This window comes from Microcebus murinus, chromosome 29, assembly GCF_040939455.1.
Source record: "Microcebus murinus isolate Inina chromosome 29, M.murinus_Inina_mat1.0, whole genome shotgun sequence".
NCBI lineage: Eukaryota > Metazoa > Chordata > Mammalia > Primates > Cheirogaleidae > Microcebus > Microcebus murinus.
In genome coordinates, this window is record NC_134132.1 from 7825462 (window position 1) to 7846625 (window position 21164).

Here is a 21164-nt window from a genome sequence, read left to right on the forward strand (position 1 = left end):
GTATTGATGGAGTTAGGGCTTTTAGGGTAACCAACCTCCGGAACAGTGTACATTGTATCCACTGAGTAATTTTTCATCTCTCATCCCCTCCCACCCTTTCACTCTCTGAGTCTCCAATGTCTATTATTCCACTCTCTATATTCATGTATAAACATTATTTAGCTTCCATTTATAACTGAAAATATACAGTATTTGACGTTGTGTTTTTGAGTTTTTTCACTTAAGATATTGTCCTCTAATCTCATCCATGTTGCTGCAAAAGACATGATTCCATTCTTTCTTATGGCGGAGTAGTACACATTAGTGACAATTCATTAATATCAGCAATAGAAACTAACATAGAACTATACATTAATTAGCATATTGTCACTCCTCTTAGTGACTTTTTCTATCCAGACTGTATAAGAGGGTAAGGTATAGATAGTCGCATGTTATTTGTAAGTATGACATTTTGTTTAAATGGAGGAACATTTTAAATAAAAATATTAAGGAATATAACAAACATTTAATACCTTTCCTTATAACTTTTGTTTTCATTTACTATTTAGTCAAATTCTAGCTGTCCTTCAGGCCCAAGAAAAGCATACTAAGCTGTAGAAGGCTGGGTTCCCAGGGAAGCTGACTCTGTGATGGAGATTAGAAGAAAACCTGGAGGATATTAAGGATGATCTCAGAAATAACACTCCCACGAGGGAAGGGAGCAAGGGAGAGCCAGCAGAGGGAGACGTGGGGCTGCAAGTCAGTCTCTGCAAAGGCAGAGGGATGGTGGGTCCAGAGTTATCCCAAGTTAGGGTTAGCAGAACAAAGAACTTTACAACCCTGCATGGACTTCTGTTCTCCTCAGCTGAGGGCAATTCCTAGGGAGGGTAGTCAGTGTCTAGCCCTGTCAGCAGTCAGGAGAACATGTCCTTCAATTTTGAAGGGGGGTTTGAGTTGCTCAGGACTGAGTCTATTTTGAAATTTTTCTTATTTTATGGAATCAAAGACTATTGTTTTGGTTTTTAGGGTAATTTGATGTGAAAAGCCTTTATAAGTCATTTCTAGGCCACCTTTCCATCTTTCTTTTACAAAGAATCTTTTTTTTTTTCTGGGAGTAAACACACTGCATTTGATGTCAGAAAACCAGGTTTGGGTTCTTACTTAGCTGCCTATGTAGACCTCTTAATTAGGAATCCATTTCACAGTTGATGTCTCTTGTTTTTATCTTCCCAGTGTTTCTTCTCCTCTGTTTAAATAACAACATGCCATTTTTCATTTAAGGAATGAACCTGAACCCATTCCTGTGTCCCACATGTTCCCAACCCTCAGTGTATTACTGGATGTTCACGTGACCTGCACTGGTCACGTGTAGCTCTCCATGTTCTTGGCCTAAGTAATTTGTTCAGGGATAGTCACAGGACTCAAGCAGGGACTAAAATTTGGTATATGGATAATATAAAAAGAATGGTCTTTCTTTTGTGTCACAAGTTGTCATGATTTGGTTTTGGGATCACAGGAGCCATCACAGCCAAGGAGAAAGTAGCTGAAGTGAAGCAGAGACACGCCAGCTGCTCCCCAGACTTTCCAACTACATGTGTCAATTAAAAAAAAAAAGTCTAGTTTGAAGTGAGCTTTTGCCAATTGCAAGAGAAAAGGTCTGGACTAATACATTTTTTTTTAAACAAACATCTAGTAATTTGGTAATGAAGATGAAGGTATAGTTCCTGTCCTTGAGATGCTTCAGTTTAGTGGATGGAATGGACATTTAAACAGTAAATTATATTTTAAGGTGATAATGCAACTAAAGGCAATGTAACAGAAAACGGAAGCATAAGGAAAATAATAACTATCTACAACTTATCTGTGCAAAAAATCTTATTTCTCCTAATTACTGGGTTGTTCTGATAAAAAGAATTAATGTGTGTGAAATATTAGTTTGTAAACTGCAAATTTCTATGCAATGTACATTTTCATTATCAAGATTTTATTAACTCCAATCAAAAGTCCCATCTGTTCTTAATTTTCTTCAGCTATCTTTTTTCTATAGAAAAATGGAAAATGGAAGAAAATAGTGATAAGAACTAAAAGTTGGGATCTCTGTAACATTCTCAGAACTTGATGGTCTAGCATCCATTCCTCTGATATCTGAATTGCGTTACCTACTTAGGCCAGCTTCCCACAACAAGCCTGTAAGACGTAGTAGCTGATTGAAGCTTAATGATTCATTTTTCATTTAAAATAATGACTTTATTACAATCTCTGAAGTAAAGATTACTTTTAATCTCTCTACTAAAAATAGTTTATATTAAAGTATATTAGGGTAAAAAAATCCCATGAAATATTAGAATTTAATGTATAAATGTAAACTGACCCCAAGAAAGACTTTTAATAAGAAATATGACACCTTATTGTTCATTCCCCACCGGTGGTCAGCATCCACATAGATCCCTTTCTGAATTGAGTCTTAGCTTACTATGTGCCAAGCACTGTGACAAGGACTTGGAAGTGAATACTGCAAAAACAGCCCCTTCCCTCATGGAGGGAAGTATTATCTATACCATCTGATGACAATACAGCCCCTATTACAGAGAGAGGAATCTTACAATACTACTTTTCCAAACTACACTTGAAATTTAACTAAATTTAGTAGCATTCTCTTGACTATATCAAAATAGTAATTCACAGTTTGATCATTGTCTTCACCTTTAAAATATTGAATTCAATGTGAAAAGAGATCTATCAATACGTTTTTGTGTCTGATTTTTTTCCTCTACTCATCTCTTCCTCCTTTGTATAGATTAGGAACATTTAATCATTTTGATAACTTCAAGCATTGAATATCTCACTTGGAGCAGAAGACTTCAGCACTGTGTTCAGCTAATCTTGGTGTTTCTGAAATTATGACAGAATGTCATCCTTAAAAAATGAATATTTAGAATCTTGTGAGTTTTTTTTAAGAGAAAAAGGAATATGTCATACCAGTGCATACATGAAAAAGCTCATTGAGTTGAATGGATTTTCCCAACATATGGATAGCAAAGCAAATTCTATAAATGGCTTACTTCATGAAAAAATAAGGTTTTAATCATTGGGTAATTTTTAAAATTTTCTTAGAAGAACTTTCACTTCGAAAAGAATTGGGAGTCATTTATTGAGTATTTTTTCGGCATTTTTGCTTTATTTTTTACTTTGTATTTAAAAAATAAAAGATAATAATATCCTGTATTAGATTTTGAAGTGACACAGTCTAGCAATAGTGGCCCATCACTGAGATTTTCTATTTGATAAGAACTTGTAATTTGAACATGAGATCACAGTATTTCAGTAGGAAAGGAATCTTTCCAGTGATGCTTATCAATATTTGTTAAGGACATTTTACTGATGAATAAATCCAAAGTAGTTGAATATACATTTTTTTATCTACTTGACATCATATATACTAATGCAAAGGAAATAGTTTAAAAAGATGTTTGGATTAATTATATGCTTATTGATGCTCGTTGAAGTAAATGAGAGAACTGAAAGCTGGAAAGTAGCCAAATGAGTAATAAACAGCTTTAAGACTGTCTAGAGAGAAAGTCAGTAATATTATAGTCATCAGACATTTGAAAACACTCTCAGGGTAATCATAAACATTTGCAATCAATTAAGAAGAATGTGTCCATTTCATGGGCCTTGATTAAACCTACTTCAAGAATACATGGAACTAATGTTGTAGTTCTTAGAAATGCATTCATGAGGATGGTCATTTAATGTTCATTTCAAAAGGGTCTCTCATGTGGCAATGAAATTGTAAGGAAAGGGTAATACACTGAATGGTGTTGCTTAAGTGCCTCAGATCATTTGCCTATGTACTGACTCTTAATTTGAGATTAGTAAATCAATGTTTTCAGTATGCAGATGAGCCCATAAATAACCCACTCATTATTTCCTGAAGTTGAATTTTTCTTTGTTTTTGTGTACATGGGTGGCAAAAAGTGTATATGTCTACCTAGTATATTTGATTTAGTCATTTCCATGCTAAGATACTTTATTGTATCAATGCACAATATATGCAATATATGCAATTGTATTATGCACACTTAGGTTTCTGATTTTTAGAAGCAGTTTAACAAATTACAGTGGAGATTTACATACGGTAAAAAATCTTGTTGTAGAATAGAAATACTATCCTGAAACTGTAAGAAAAATGTTAGAAAGACTACGCCATAAAATATTTTTTAGCTGACTGAAACAAAATCAGAAAAATTCAAATTAAACCTAGAAAGTATATGTTTTAAAGGCTATTTTAAAATGTTGAATTGTAACAGAAAAATTCATAATTTCCTTAGTTTTTCCTTATAAGCAAGGTTTCCTTAAAACTGAAAAAGGCAGTGGGTGTATCTACATATGCCTACCCTTCATCCCTCCAGCAGAGGGTCCCATGTGACTCAGGCCGGTGACTTAGAGTCCTCTATATCCCCGACCAAATTATTAGGTTTTGGAATCAGCAAAAGACATAAACAGGGTGTAAGATTTTACGTATGGATATAAATCCATAGGTATGATATATAATATATGAAATATAGACAAAAGAAGAAAAAAGATCTTTCTTTAGTACAATAATCTGTCGGTATATGCTTGAGGTTACCACTTTCTGCTGCCTTGCCTGAGAATAAAGCCAACACATGAACTGAACTAGAGATGAGGGTATGGTAAGGGAGTAACTATTTCAATAAGTTTATGTCTCTGTGTAATTACTGTACTCAATTGCATAGCAGCTCCCAGTCCTTGTAGTATACCTCCAGACTCCACAACTGGTTCCATCCCAACAGATCTCCCAATATATCCATCCCAATATGAGGCTGTGGAACCAACATCATTCCTAGGCAAGGAAAATTAAAGAATTAAAGTAGCTCATTTGATAAGGAGTACATCTACCTATTGTTTGTCTTATTCTAGTTATTGGTTCTACTCAGTTCTCCCAGCCCTGAAAATTAATTTTTCTCTCTTCAATACTCTCAGAATGGAATCCTTCTAGTAGAGTAATCTATCTGCTATTTTTGTATTCTCAGGACCACCTCCTCTTATAAGTTTCTGGTTTCTGTATTATTTCAGTTACAAGACTCCTTGGTTCTGGAATCTAGCCATTGGCTGGTGCATCCATCTTAATTCCTTGCTTAGCCCTCTCTGGTAGTGTGTCTGCCTGGACTACTGCCAGCCGCATCTCATGAGCCTCTTTCGATACTATAACCCACCTAACTGGCTGCGCTTCCTCCTGGAAAGCATTTGGTTGAAAGCATGAATAGAATTCTAAGCAAATAGAGGATAATGCACAATTGGAAGGTTTGGTCAATATAATGAGTAACACAATAAAGATATAACATTAAATTGAAAAATTTAAGCAGGAATTATCAGAAAACACAAAAAGGCACAAGTATTTTGTATTTTGCTAAAGAGAGAGGTAAAGTTCTCACCTCTCTACAGTGACAGGACAACAGGTACCATATCGTGTTATCTGTAAATGTGTGAGGTGTTTGATACAGACAGACTGAAAAACTAAGATAGGGATAACAGCATTTAGAAAGATGGAATATCTGAAACACACAAGGTGAAAATGGCAAATTTCTTGTAGTGCTTAGACAGAAGAGTAGGGTGAGTTCAGGGAGGATAGTCATTTTCCTTCCGTACTGATTAATGATTATGTTAGAGTTAGGATCTCTGGCTATTTTAGAGACAAGGATGTTCTGCTTTGATGCTACCTCCAGCAATTGCTCCTCCTGGGAAGGACAGTGGCAGGCTCTCAGTTTTGGTGCTGCTCCACCCTTACTCCTATCACACTGCTACACCTGGGGAAGGAAGGAATGCCTTACCCATCTGGGAGTGCCCCTGCCCAGGCATACTGGGATTAGGAAAGTGACCTAGAGTCATATAAGGTTAATTATTATGTCATTAGCTGAAATCTACATTGTGATTCACCGACTCCCCCTCCGCCCCCAGCTGGGCTTTTAGAGAAGGAGCTGGAATACACAGATACAACCTTGAGAACACCTGTTAATCATTTGGTAACAACCCCCACCTCCCGAAAGCCCTTCCCTGGAATAGGTCAATAAAAGGAAACAACTTGAGAATTCCCAGAGAGTCCTTTAGTCAGACAGACCTGTTTCCTTTTATAATAAAAAAGCTATTCCTGTGAAACTACTTCCTGCTTGTGGTCACTCCATTGCACCGGCCCTGCTCGTGATTTTTTTTCCCAAGCAAGGAGCCAAAGAACCAGGATTACAGTCCACCGGAAGGCTGGAGCTGACATATTTGTGTGTCTGGTCATTTTTAAGCCAAGAACACACCAAGGACCGAGAGCAGAGCTGTTTTTTTTTTAAACAGCTCAACTCTGCTATTGTGGCTCAAAAGCAGCCATGGACAACATGCAAATAAACAAACATGGCTGTGTTCCAATAAAACCTTATTTACAAAAAGAGATTTCAAGCCCAAAAGTAGTCTGCTGACCCCTAGAGTAGACAATCAGAACAGATTAGACCAAATATCTTCATGAAGTTTCTCCTAAGCAAGGGCTGGACTCAGTTATTCCATGAATTATGGAACTCTAGGCAATATCAGCTGGCAAGGAGGCAACAATGGAAGAACTACTGACTTGTGTCCCACCCGGGGAGTCTTGACAGTTGTAACAGTCCCTTCCCCCTGCCATCTTAGAAGCATCATACACACTTCCAGTACTATAGTTCTTGTGTGAAGATCACCATTCTCCTGAAGACACATGACTTGCTCATTAGGGGTAACCATAAGAGATCTTCAAGTATTTTAATTAAACACCAGCAGCAAATAACATAGTAGTCCAATGAGATCTCCCTAAAATGAATTACCATTATTTATTTCAGGGAGCTACATGGAGCAATATCTGTGAATCCTGTGGGCAGTTTTCCCTACAATAGGAGTGGTCCAACTATAAGTTTTTCCCTGAATTTTGCTAAAGTGATCAATGGCACCACTTCAGTTTTGGAATTCATTCAGATCAGCCTCAACTCCCTGGCCAGGATATTTATAGATGATGGGCTTTCTCCTTGTGGACAAAGGTGGAATCTCTGTAACCACAAAGAGGAGCAAACATTAATCAAGGCTCATGGTGCTTGCTATGCCACGAATTATAAAGTCCTCTCTCTCTAATCTAGGAACATAGTTATCTGCCAGGATCCATGAAACTTATGCAGACTAACTTGTTAGCTTGCAAATGGAGTAAACTTTCAGACATTTCACAATTCTTGACAATATTGAAACACAATCCCTAGATGTAAGAGCTCCTGTGACTATAGTTTTTCAAATAGGAATATTGCACTCAAACTCAATTTGGTCTTTTGTTTGCAAATAAAAAAGGGAGAACACTATTGACCTAACCAGCTGAACAAATCCCATGAACTGTGAGACTTTACTTTGAAAATCCAGGTGACTTTCTCCTTAACTTTGTGCATAAATCTTTCCATTTGGCCAGACACATTAATCTTGGTACAAAAGGAGAGTTTTTTTGTTTTGTTTTGTTTTGTTTTTTGTGGTTACAGAGACTCCACTATTTTGCCCACAAGGAGGAAGCAGCTACTTCTGACAAGGATAGGTCAGTCTATTTACAACCAATGATTGTCCTGTTTCCATGATTCCAATGATAACTAAACCTTCCTAATTGACATATAGTATTTTTAAAATTTTCATATGTTGAAATCAGCAGGTTTGAAGTCATGAAAAATCACCTTTTTAATGAAGGTGATTCTGTACATTTAATTTGTAAACTTAATTTTTATTTTACAACTGTGCCCAGAAATTAATCATATTCTTATTTGTATAGTGTCAAAGTAATGTAGCAGTGGAGACCAGGGACTATGGAAGAGACCATCAGTGTATGAATCGGGGCTTTTTCATGTACTTGCAAATTACCTGAACTTTCAGTATCTCAGTTTTTTCATTTGTAAAAATATTAAAAACAATAATAACTACCTCAGAGGGCTACTGTTGAGGAATAAATGAGATAATACATGGAAAGCACTTAGAACAGAGCCTAGATGTAGTAAATGTTCTCCATAAGATTAGCCCTTGTTATACTCTTGAGAGACAGTTTATTGCAACTACTTTATATTCATTACATGTAGTTAAGAGCATAGGCTTTGTCAGACTTTAAAGCTCTTAGCTATGTTTTTTGTGAACAAATCACTCATCAGTTGTTTCTGTTTTCCTATTTGTAAAATTGTGTCAATAATATTACCTACTTCATGGGGCTGTTGGAAAGAGTAAATGATATAAATATAAAATATTTCTTCTAGTGCCTGGCAAATAAAAATGCTCAGAGATATTTTAATTGGTGCAAGACTTGATCACACTTTTTCCCTTTGAAGTGGCTGTTTCTCACATGTAAAATTCTACCTAACTTTCAAAATAAAGATCAATGTCCACCTATAAAGCCTTTTTAAATCACTGCTGCCAAAATTAAACATCTTTTTGTTACACAGCACTAGCATTCAGTTTGTATCATTCATAATACTCCACACATTATTTCCTCTATTAAGAGAGATATATAAATATTTTACCCTCTTTGTTAATTGTAAGCTTCTTAAAGGCTAGGCCTGCGTTTTTAAATACTTTTCATCTGATATTTTGCATTGCACTAAGCAAATGAGCAAAGAATATTTCCTGAAGGACACATTTTTAAAAGCTCAATACTTCCTAACCTCTTTTCAAACCTTTTAAACAATGTCTTGAATCAATCCATTCAAATAAAGTTTCCACATTTTTCTCTTTTCATCCATTGACTTAAAATCTAAGATGTGAATTTTCTTTGTTAAGAAACTTAAGGTAGACTTTTATATTGTGCCCTTAATTATAATCAACTGCTTTTGAAAAAAGAGTTTCTCTAATTAACTTGATATAGAAGACTATTATCTATCAAGGCTTCTATATCAAGTCTTCTTTTCAAGTCTTAAGAAAAGCATATTTTTCTAAGTAAAATACATCCTCAATAACATTTGGCCGCAGCAAACTGCCTGATTCCATCTATAAAAGATGCTTAATCCATTCATTAATGAAAGCAATTTCTGATAACCAAGATAAAAGGCAAGTACAATTCCAATGTTTGAACTTAAAATGATGACACTGATGAAATGGATATGTAAATACATATAGCCCTCTTCAGGGTACAAGCCTGATGTTTATTTAGATAGCCTGATGTTTATTTTGGATTCTAGCCCAATTCTTTACTTGAAAGGTCTATTGTAAATATTAAAGGGAAAATTTCTTTCATTAAACAAGGGTATTACTGGAAATAATTTTAATGATAGAAGCAGGGTAATTTTTTTATGAATTATTAAATTAAAGAAGTCTAAAAGCAAGTTTATCACCAGAGTAAAAGACAATTCCTAGAACAAATCCTGTATCTAACAGAGGACCCAGTCATACACTGTATGATGATTCCATCTTATATACTTAAAGAAAAGCTGGGGAAAATGGGTGAGAAATTTCAAATGTATATAAATGATTCTGTGACTATGTACTTAATGTACATTTTCGAAAATATATTTACCTCATCAATAATAAAAATGTCTTCTCTCATACAAATTCCCGGGCTGTAATCCACGCAGGACCAGGAAATAAGCTAACAAGGGATTTTCTTCCCTCATGGGCATTTATAGTAAAAAGAGTAATATTCTCATTCATTGTTGTCAAAATGCCTTGATCAAAAATCACTTTTGTGTTCTTTATTTTACAGGACTATTTTGATAGCAGTAACTAAAAAGTGTTTCCTTCCCTTAAAGAATGACTTCAGGTTTTAAAATTCATTATTCCAACTTAGGTTTGATCAGAGGCCAAAGAGTACTGTTTAAATTATAAAGGCCACAAATAATCAGACTGGAAGAAAATCGACAGAGGCATATCCAGCATGTTGATTATACAGATAAAGAGTTTACTGTGTTTACTAAATAATTCTATCAGTCATTTTCAGACTTGGGTTCAGTCCTTACTTTTACTGATGAGCCAATTATTTTTTATATCCTTTTTGTTTACTTTATTCATTTCATTCTCTTGTCTTTGTTCTGTGACCCCTAAATAATATGAATTAAGCAGCAAAAATAAAGATTTCCATCATAGAGACAAAAGAGTGTGTTTCCAGAGTGCCACAGACTTTGGCTGAAGCCTACCCATCAAGTTTAATGGGACTCTGGCTGCCAAAACCCCACGCAACCTTTGGATATTTAGGGCTAAATGTAACTGCCACTTGCTCTCCCTCCCTGTTGCTTCCCAGATTTCTGCCAACTTGTTTGTTCTCAGTTCTACTAATGGCACTTTCTGGCATAATCTTGTTTAACTGTTCTCCAGCATTGTTCATAAGGCTGGGTAGAATATGACAAGAAAATAGTTTTTAAAACAATGCTTATTTACTTATTTGCTAAGAAAAAGAAATTGCACTACAGAGGGTGAAATACTACTCTCTGATTTTCTTTTCATAAAAATTTAAAAACTGGATCCATCCATAGTGAACAGAAAGTTTTTCCAAGACTACTTCTCAATACATAACCTCTAAAGAAACACATCTTTCAAAATATACATTCTTTATAGAAGTCTGTTCACTTCCCCTCATTTGGTTATATCCATTTCTATTTTATTTCTCTCCCTAGTGATAAAAATAAGAGGAAAATTGCATTTGAAGATTTCTGGGATCACTCAGTTAGAAAACAGGTAGATAAATTAAAAATATATATGGAGAGATTTTAACAAAATTAATACTATTTTTACTTGCTTTTCTTAATGTAACATAAGTAAGTATAGGAGAGACAATGGGAGAGACATAGGGAGACAATGCATTTTCCCCTCAAATTAAAGTAAATTTAGAGATAATACCTTGTGTTTTACCTTGGAAGATTACATAGTTTTTATACTACCCAGTATTTTTATACTACCCAGTATTTTATATTGTAGGCAATATGCTGTGCTAACCATAAAGGAATATAATTTCAGTGATTCCAAAGAGTTAAGTACTGAGTTCATATTAAAGTCTACATAATAGTCTAAGCTAGATCTATCAGATTAATTTTGAACCAATAAATAAGAAGAGGTAATTTTTTTTCAGTGTTCCAGGATCTATCCAAAATGGGATTTTGTTATTATAGAAAGTTACACCTTTTTTTGAGAGGGAAGAAAGACAGTGTTGTCTTTATGACTTCCCATTAATTGAAAAGTCAAGATATACTGGAGTCAGATTCCCCTTAGAAACATTTGTGAACTGAACATTAAGTCTAGGTATTTATTTTAAAATTCGACTTCATACCATAGGATTACACTTAATGATATTAACAAAATTTTTGTTTGTGGCTGCTAGGTTTCTAAGAAGAATATGACATGATAAGAAAACTCCAAATAGCAATGAGTAAGCTCCTTGAGAATTTTCAAGATTTAATGACGCCGCTTCTCATGCAAATATCAGCTCACAAAACTTACACAAATGACACTTACCATACTCACTATCATAGAATATAATGAATTTCTGCCAGGCATACTCTGTGACCACTCTTAGGATAACATCGTTCAAGTAGACAGGTGGTCGAACTGAGAGAGTGTAGTCATCATTCCTGTTGCTCCGGGTGAGTCCACAGCCACTTCTTGGGGTCCCAGCTGTTGAACGCTGAATGAAGAGGTGGGGGATGTGCATGGCATCTGCCAGAGACTGGAGGGACCCTGCTGACGTGCAGCCAATGGAGCTGACCAGGGCCAAGATGCCTTGATTCATAAGTTCACAGGCTGCAAGAAAGCACAGTAATATTCAATATGTCAGTGGGGTTCATAATATTTTCTCTTTTTGAGAAGCAGGCTTACAGAGTTATCATATAACTATGCATTTTTTTTTTTTTTAGAAAGGAACATTCTATCATATAGAGATCCTCAAATTACAAAGTGCTATTGAGATTCATTTCAAGAATTCCGCCCTTATTAGAATGTGACCTTACACAAATCACTTAGCTTCTCTTGGCTCAGTTTCATCATCTGAAAAGGGGATAATATAACATGAATCTTACAGGATTATTGAAAGAATTAGAGAAAATGCAGTGTCCGTTATTTGCCTCTCACATGATATTCAATTAATGGTAGTTGAACTTTTATAATTATCAATTTATAATTCAGATAAAAGATAATTCCTTACTGAGTATACAAGGTTTCAAAAAGTAGATGATATTTAAACTGGTGGATGGATGGAGGGAGAGGAATGTTTGGAGGAAGGCACTTCTGGCCACAGAAATCAGAGCCATTTTGGCATCTAAACTTTGTCTCTCTCAATAAACTGGAGAAATGATAATGTTTTTGTCTTTTTCCTTGACAGTTATAAAATTCATGGTCAAATCAAATCAAATCAAATCTTAAATTTCAACAACTATCTCAGTCTAGTTCCTAGATAAATAATTTCTAATTTCTACTCTATGGTTTATAATCTTTGTTTTAATGTCATTTTAACTATTCTTTGTATGTACTTATATCAAAATGTACTTAAAACTAGATCAAATATAAATTAGAAGTACATATACAGACATAGAAGATTTGGTAAAAAGAATTAAGAAGTTATGTCTCATAATGCCAATATTTGAATGTAAAAGATTAGAAATAAATTCAAAAGTAAAATTCAGAAAGAACCAAAGCAAAAATTATTTCCATATTTCTAGTTGTTATAATTGGTTCAGCCTTTATTCCAGATTTTATTTTCAAGATTCAGGCTAATAGTTTTATGTAATTTTTGTAAAGCTTAAAGGAAAATTTAGATGGTAAGCACTTCTATGTAATTAATTGGACAGTTAATAAAGGCTGATTTAAAGTGTAAGCTTAGAAGTTTAATACTATACCAATGACAAACATATAAACATCAAATATATTTATTATTATTAATGTTAAGGCAACCAATACATAGAAAATAAATGAATAATTATTATGGACATATTTTTCAAGCATTGTCTCATGAGAGAGGTTCTATTGATTCCAAATAAATATGAAAGATAGTATCAGGGATGAATGCTTCTTAGACCATAACAGATTGAGTTTGAAGTTTTAGTAAGAATCACACATTTTACTCATGTCCATAAATTCAACTTTTATAGAAAGCAATATAAATATATAATTTCAGTAAATTTATGAAAAAAGAAACTTTGTTTCATCATTGTGGTAAATAAGACAACTACTGATTTTCAGGGGTCCTCAAACTTTTTAAACAGAGGGTCAGTTCACTGTCCCTCAGACCTTTGGAGGGCCATTGGAGAGTGTGGCCCCGGTCGGCTGCTAAGCAGGACAAGCAGCAGTAGCAAAAACACCTGGCGGGCCGGATAAATGTTCTTGGCGGACTGCATGTGGCCCACGGGCCATAGTTTGAAGATGTCTGATATAAGCAAATAGAAATTCACTTTTTAAAACAATTTTGTTTAAAAGCTTGGTTCATTTAGTGGTTAAAATCAAAGTAAGAAGGGTGCCTTAAGGTATACACAGTTGGATTTAATCTTTAGATTACACTAATTGCAAGTGATTAAGTAATGATAACATTTTATATGTCTCTACCACAAAAATCATAAAGTTATAAATATAGAAGTTTGAGGCAAAGATTCATTCTCAGTATTATATTCTCAAATATAACATTACAGGAAAATTGTCTGTTTTAATCTTTAGATTTAGAAGGATAAACTCCAAAATGAAATCTTGCTTAGCAGATAAATTTGCTTTAGCATATAATCTTATTTCTTCCAATCAACTGTTTAACTTCCTCCTAATCACTGTTGGGAAGAACACAAACTAAGCAAATGCTAAACCCAGCTTTATATATATATGAAAATGTATTGTTTTTGGATTACTGTTTGGTATTACCTATCCTGCTACACATAGTAGCAAGAATAACTGAAATTTCCCTATAAAACCAAAATATATACCATTAAAAGTTACAGTCAGAAACATACAATGCCAGACATGAAGGACAATTCAGAGGTCATCTAGTCCAGGGATGGAAAATTGGCTGTACCTGCTGTACCAATCATGAATTGTTAATTAAAACTAGTGTTGGGAAACACATAATTTTGAGAAAGATTCTAAGACTCAACAATAAAAAGTACCAAAATCATTTTGTGAGGTTTGTCATAGGAAGATAGGAAGAGACTGGGAGAATAGTGGCCTGCAAGTTATCAATGTGCATTCCTCTGATAGTGCCTAACCTTTTATTGCTTATAGTTGTCAAGAAATCACACACACCCAATTTAACAAAAAATTAGAAGATTCAGATCTCTAATGCATGGCCCAGTGTCCTTTTCACTGCAACAAGCAAACAATGGAGATTCTTTTATCCCTTAAAATTCTGCATGACAAAGAAAAGATTGAGCTAGAGTTCACCATAGGGGAATCCTCAGTTGGAGATTCTTTAATGTCAGCTTTGGTGAAAAGAGGTAGTCCCACTAAAGAGATAAGGAAGAACTTACACAACTAAAATGGATTGGAACCGATTGACCCAAAACACAACCCCAGCTGTGTACATATAAAAATGGGCCTACGCAGTAACTTATCATTTCCCCGTCAAGAGTGTATCTGATGCTCATTTTGCCCTATTTTACCCTGGTTGAACCATATAAGATACAAATTGATTGCTCTGGGTCTCAACCTTCCATAAGTCCCAAGATAAAGGTTAGTATAAAGAGTTGACTATCACTCATGACAGTTACAGAGAGATTTGAGGAAATGAAGGGATATACCAAGAACAGTAGGAAAGCTAAGTGTGACAGTCTACCTTTTGCAAGAATTCCATATTTTAACTGTTAAAAGATTGCATCAGTGAGTTTTAGTTTCATAGAATGCATACATCAGTTTATTAGATACAGATGAGAACTGAATTTGGGAAGATTGAAGTGTGTGTATTTATGCACCAATTTTTATTAAAAGAATCTAAGACAAGGACTACTCAATGGCATATTTCTTGGGCATTCTTATTTCAAGCTCTGTGACTTATTTATACTATGTATACATGTACACACAGACATCCATACATATAAACCATATTGAACAGCTTGCTGGTTTTGTGACTCCAGATGTTTGAGATTTTAACACTAGCAAAGTTGTTTAAAGACTGTGCTAATTGCCAAAAGCACACCTGTTTTTTTTTTTTTTTCTTTTTTTTTTTTCCTTTTTTTTCCCTAATAGTAATTGCAATCAGCAACACTTTTACCCTTTTTGGTCAATCGGCAGTTATGAAATTGAAGTTGGCTGTATCAATGTGTAAGTGTAAGTTAAATGATGTTCATATACATTAACTTTTTTCATTTCTAAGCTAAAGAGTTTGAGTGTTCTTTTTCTTATTAAGTAAAATAAAATTAAAACTAAATTCTATAAAGGGTTTAGAAATTGATTACTTGTTACTATATATACAATGAGAACTCAGTGAAATATTTTTGCATAGCACCATCCTTATTGAACACATACATTCTTTGTGATATTTTTAATGACTTATTTATATTGACCTATCTGTCCTGATATAACTTCTTCCAAGGATTTTAAATCATATCAGAATTTTCGTATATTACATTAATATACTGCTATGGTTTGAATGTATCCCTCAAAGTTTGTGTGTTGGAAACTTGATCTCCAAAGTGATAGTGTTGGGAGGTGGGACCAACAGGAGGTGCTGGGGTCATGGGAGCACTGCTCTCATCAGTGCATTAATGCTGTTATAATGCTGGGTATGGGCTCCTTATGAAAGGACAAGTTTGGACCTTCTTGCCCCTCTCTTGCTCTGTCTTTGCTCTTCCACCATTGGATGACCAACAAGAAGGCCCTCCCCAGATGCTGGCATCTTTATCTTGATTTTCCAGCCTACAGAACTGTGAGAAAATAAATTTATATTCATTAAAAATTACCCTGTCTTAGATACTCTAACAGCACAGAAGGGACTAAGACATACACCTAGTCATCAGCACACATGTATCAACCTTCCGATTGGAGAATGTATATGGCAGGTTCTAGCCTCAGAGAGTTCACAGGCTATACACCACAGTGTTTCCAAAATCTACTCTGAGTCACAAGCAATGGAGATTTTTAAAAAATACAAATAACTAAGTCCATTCCTAAAGGTTCTACTTTATTTAGTCCAGGATGGTAGTCACGTATTGTCATTATGAAATGTTACCTGAGTAGTTATGATGTGTAACCTTTCCTGGAAAACATTAGTCTAGTGTATTGTAACTGCAGTGCTCTTTTATTTGATTGTTACAGAACACGTAATATTTGTTGATTTTTCTTTACTTTTTTTCAATAATTTTCAATGATATCCCATAATAACTCTAATGGGAATTGGAAGTTCCCGATTTTTCTAATTCTCTTAGTTTGTAGACAGGAGTGAAATGTAGGAAAATAAGATGTATAAAATTACTAAAAATTATAGCACCCCAAAAAGTGATTCTTGTCTTCCTTTTACTTCTAATAATAAACTAAAAAGAGTTTATTCTTTCTAGTTTTTGTAATTCAGATGCAATATATGATATTTCTACAATTCTAAAGTGCAGGTAGTTTATTTTATCATCCAAAATCAAGACATATTTTTTGATCAATAAATTTAATATAATGGATTATTTAAAAATTCATCAATAAATTATGAATTTTACATCATTGAGTTCCTACAAGTGAGCATATATGGTAAGCTTCCATGGCAAATAAATGGATTTCTACTCTTTATACAACAGTTGAGTTTATTAATCTAATATCTTTTTTCTGTTATTTCATTAGTGAATCACAAATATAGTATTTATAATTGCTTTTTCCCTTTTTCTTCCACCAAAAAGCATCTGACCTTTGCTTATATACTTATAAGAATAAGTAACACAAACAATTTCAGCCTATCTGGACATTTAGTATTCTTTGCAAATATGATTTTCAGCAACCATCTAAGAGGTAACATTTAAAAGATGGTCTTAATTTAAGACATCATCAATGTATAATAGTTTGCCAAAAATATAATCACTTGGAAAAACTTCTTCTAAATAAAGCTGGTCTCTACATATAAATAGTGTTACAAGGTCCAATTTAATCTATAATTTTCTACTTTGGATGTGAGAATACAGAAAAAATTTATGAAATTTTAATTAAAAAGAGTTAAGACACTATTCTTTCTTATATAGAATGGCTAAAGTAGTTGATTACCAGCTATCAAATGAACTCAACTGAATAATTTTCAGTCAACTATTTTTTCAATCATCTAAAGCCAAAATGAACTTTTAATTATAATTAGTGATCCAAATATGAGAAGGATTAAACATTTGACCTGGCACCTATTATAAGTCACTTTATTTTTTCATTTACATATCATAACAACCCTATGCAGAAAAGCTATTATTATTCCCATTTTCAATAAGGAAACTATAGCTCAGTGAAGTTTAATGCATTGTCCAGCACAACATTAGTAAATTTATGTAACACTAGCAAATACCAGAGATGAGATTCAAACCTGGCTCAGACTATAATGTCTAGGCCATAGAGGACTAGAGAATAAATCATTCTTTTTAAATATAAAAGCCCTTATAAGAAATTACAAGTCACTTAACTTTCCTTTACTACAAGATTTAGGAAAATTTAACCTGGAAGTAAAAAAAGAAAAAAATAATTATGATCTTTGAAAGCATTCTGTTTTTTTGTTATTTTGGGTTTGGGATTAAGACGTTAATTCTATATAGTTTAGCTTCAAATATATTAACATAAAGAATATATGAAGGAAAATTTCAACAAAGCTGAAAAAAGGTACTGAGAAGAACCTACGAAGTATTGAATATACTTTCAATCAAGACCTTAAGTGACTTTACCATAACTGATGTGATAAAAAGGATAAATATGATTAAATATTACTTATTTTTGTATAGCTGTTTGAAGTTTACAGAATGTTTCATATGCAGTTTGTCATTTGATCAGCATGGCTAGATTGGACATATTCTTACCTCCATTTATTACAGACTAATGCTCTTATTATAAGTAGTGGAGACCAGGCTAGAACAAGGATTTTTTGATGTTTATTTTGTGACTTTTCAATTATATATTTCATAGGCTATTAATGGAAATTCAGATTAGTCTCCTCCTCTTTTTATGTTAGTAACAATTCTATAATGAATACACATATATGTGCATATATATCTTTATGTAACTTTATATTACATGTGTAAAATGTGTATATTATACCAGGCAAGTGCCATTATCTATGTAGAAAATCCTATGGAGTCTACCAAAAGGAAACTAGAACAAGTGAGTTAAACAAGATTTTTGCATATTTGATCTTATATCCTAAAATCTTATTTAACTTACTTGTTCTAGTTTCCTTTTGGTAGATGTCATAGGATTTTCTACATAGATAATTATGTCATCTGCAAATAAAGGCAGTTTTACTTCTTCCTTTACAATTTTTATGCCTTTTATTTCTTTTTCATGCTTTATTGCACAGTTGATACCCTCAGTCCAATGTTGAACAGATGTGGTAATAGCAGCCACTCTTCCCTTTTTCCTGATTTTAAGCAGAAAATATTCAGTCATTGCAGTCATTGGCAATTAAGTGTAATTTAATTTAACCTGTAAGGTTTTTGGACCATGCTCTTTATGAAACTGAGGAAATTCTTTTTTTTTTTTTTTTTTTTTTTTTTTTGAGACAGAGTCTTGCTCTGTCACCTGGACTGGAGTGCTGTGGCATCAGCCTCGCTCACAGCAACCTCAAACTGCTGGGCTCAAGCAATCCTCCTGCCTCAGCCTCTCAAGTAGCTGGGACTACAGGCATGCACAGCCATGCTTGGCTAGTTTTTTCTATTTTTAGTAGAGATGGGGTCTTGCTCTTGCTCAGGCTGGTCTCCAACTCCTAACCTCAAGTGATCCTCCTGCCTCCGCCTCCCAGAGTGCCAGGATCACAGGCATAAGCCAAGGAGCCTGGCAGGAAGTTCCCTTCTATTCCTAATAGGGTTTGTGCAGGAAAAGAATTATTATGTTTGTTTTTTTATCAGGAATGGATGTGGGATTTTGTTAAAAGATTTTTTCTGCATCTACTGAGATAATCACATGTTTTTTTCTTTTTAGTTTGTTAATATGGGCAATTACATTGATTGATTTCTAAATGTTAAACTATCCTTGCAAGGATAATGCTGGTCTCAGTAAATGAGTTTACAATTTTCTGGAAGAGTTTGTATATAATTAGTGTTACTTCTTCGTTAAATGTTTGGTAGAACTCACCAGTGAAATTTTCTGGGCCTGGAGTTTTACTTGTGATAAAGTTTATAAGATAAATTTCTAAAATAGATATAGGAATATTTAGCTTAGATATTTACTTGAGTGAGCTTTGGTAGTTTGTGTTTTTCAAGGAATTTTCCCTTTTCGTCTAAGTTGTTACATTTACTGGCATAAAGTTTTCATAATATCCCTTTTAATTCTTTTAATATTTGTAGGATCTGTAGTGATATTGGCTCTCTCTTTCTTGATATTGGTAGTTCGAATAATTTCTCTTTTGTTCCTGATTAGTCTGGCTAGATGGTTATCACTTTTATTAATTTTCCCAAAAAAAACAGTGTTTGGTTTCATTGATTTTCTGTTGCTTTTTTTGTTTTCTATTTCAATGATTTCCACTCTGATCTTTACAATTTTCTCTCTTTTGTTTAATTTGAGTGTAGTATGCTTTTCTTTTTCTCTAAGGTAGATGGTGAATACTGCTATACCTTCTTTCTGCGGAATGTCTCCTATTATTCATGCATGTTATATTCACCTTTCCTGCTAACATGCTAACCATAGTTATGGTCTCTGTTTGATAGTTCCAACATCTGGGACATAGCTCTATCTATTTCTGTCACTTTACTTTTTGATGATGGATTGCCTTTTCTTGCATTTTGCAAGAAACTCTGGAGAGTTTCCTGCCTCCCAGAATCAGTTGACCTCGGCTTAATATTTGGAAAATCTTGGACCCCAGATAATTTCCTCACTCTCTCCCAGGGGGGCTTTGCCAGCAGCAATGGATCTATGCATGTACCCCATGAGTAAGATCATTTTTTTCCCTTCTCCAAGATCATAAAGTTTTTACTTTGTAGGGATAAGGGTGAATAAGCTGGCAAAGTACAGTTGACTCTTGAACAATGCAGGGTTTAGGGAGGCTGATTTCTCACAAAGTCAAAAATTCACCTATAACTTTTGAGTATCCCCAAATTTAACAACTAGTTGATTGTAAACCTTACTAATAACATAAGCTGTCAATTAACATGTATTTTTCATATTATATGTTTTATATATTATATTCTTACAATACAGTAAGCTAGAGAAAAGAAAATATTATTAAGAAAATCATAAGAAAGAGAAAATACATTTATAGCACTGTACTATATTTATCAATAACATAAGTTTACATAATTTGTTTACAAGATAAATCATATGTCTGAAATGGTGGGCAGCCTCCGCTGCGGACCTCAATCTATGGTACATATCAAACAATCTAACTTTTTCTTGTAATATCATAATTTTTATCTGCTTCTTGGGAACACTTCCAGTATCGCTAATAGCCCTTTGTATATAGGTCCTACGGTGTTCCCAAGGTTTACAGTATTACACTAAACTTGATGAAAACTACACAAGACTCATGAGAGACCACTTTTTACTGCAATACGCAATTTACTGGGGAGACAAACCGCCCATGCCGAGATGATTAGTGTCACACGGTGTTTTAAGCAGATAGTTGCAACACTTGAGCTCACCACAATAGAAATGGGAGGTGGCTATGAAATTATCGCAGTAGTACAGTATGTATCAGAGATAATTTTATGCGGTTCTGCTTTGATATTGCATCCTTACATTTGTTTACACTTCTCTGGACTGCAAACGTGCCATGTAGAGTCTGTAAAGGTTTGTGTGCATAAGTTTTGATAAATTTTAGCTTTCTGTAATAGATTTGTATATATTTTATGGTAGCAAATGATAACATAGACTAGTATTTACATATATTTTATTTATTCACGATACACCTGACATACCTTTTTGATATTTTTAGACTATGCCATTCATATGCGAGTTTTGTTGAAATTGTTACAAATATCTAGACAATTTTCCAATGTATTTATTGAAAAAAATCCACCTATAAGTGAACCTGCATAGTCCAAATCCATATTGTTCAAAGGTCAACTGAACTGAGCCTGTTATCCTTTGTG

The 21164-nt window shown here is 34.0% G+C and overlaps 1 protein-coding gene across 2 annotated transcripts in view; it reads right to left on the reverse strand.

Moving 5' to 3' along the window:
* GRID2 (glutamate ionotropic receptor delta type subunit 2) overlaps nucleotides 1-21164 on the reverse strand; it is a 1185302-nt gene that overhangs the window by 572203 nt on the left and 591935 nt on the right. For both annotated transcript variants that reach the window (XM_012774075.3, XM_012774073.2), the window contains exon 3: nucleotides 11464-11748. In XM_012774075.3, the coding sequence (XP_012629529.2) occupies nucleotides 11464-11748 (285 nt within the window). The remainder of the gene's footprint in view (nucleotides 1-11463; nucleotides 11749-21164) is intronic.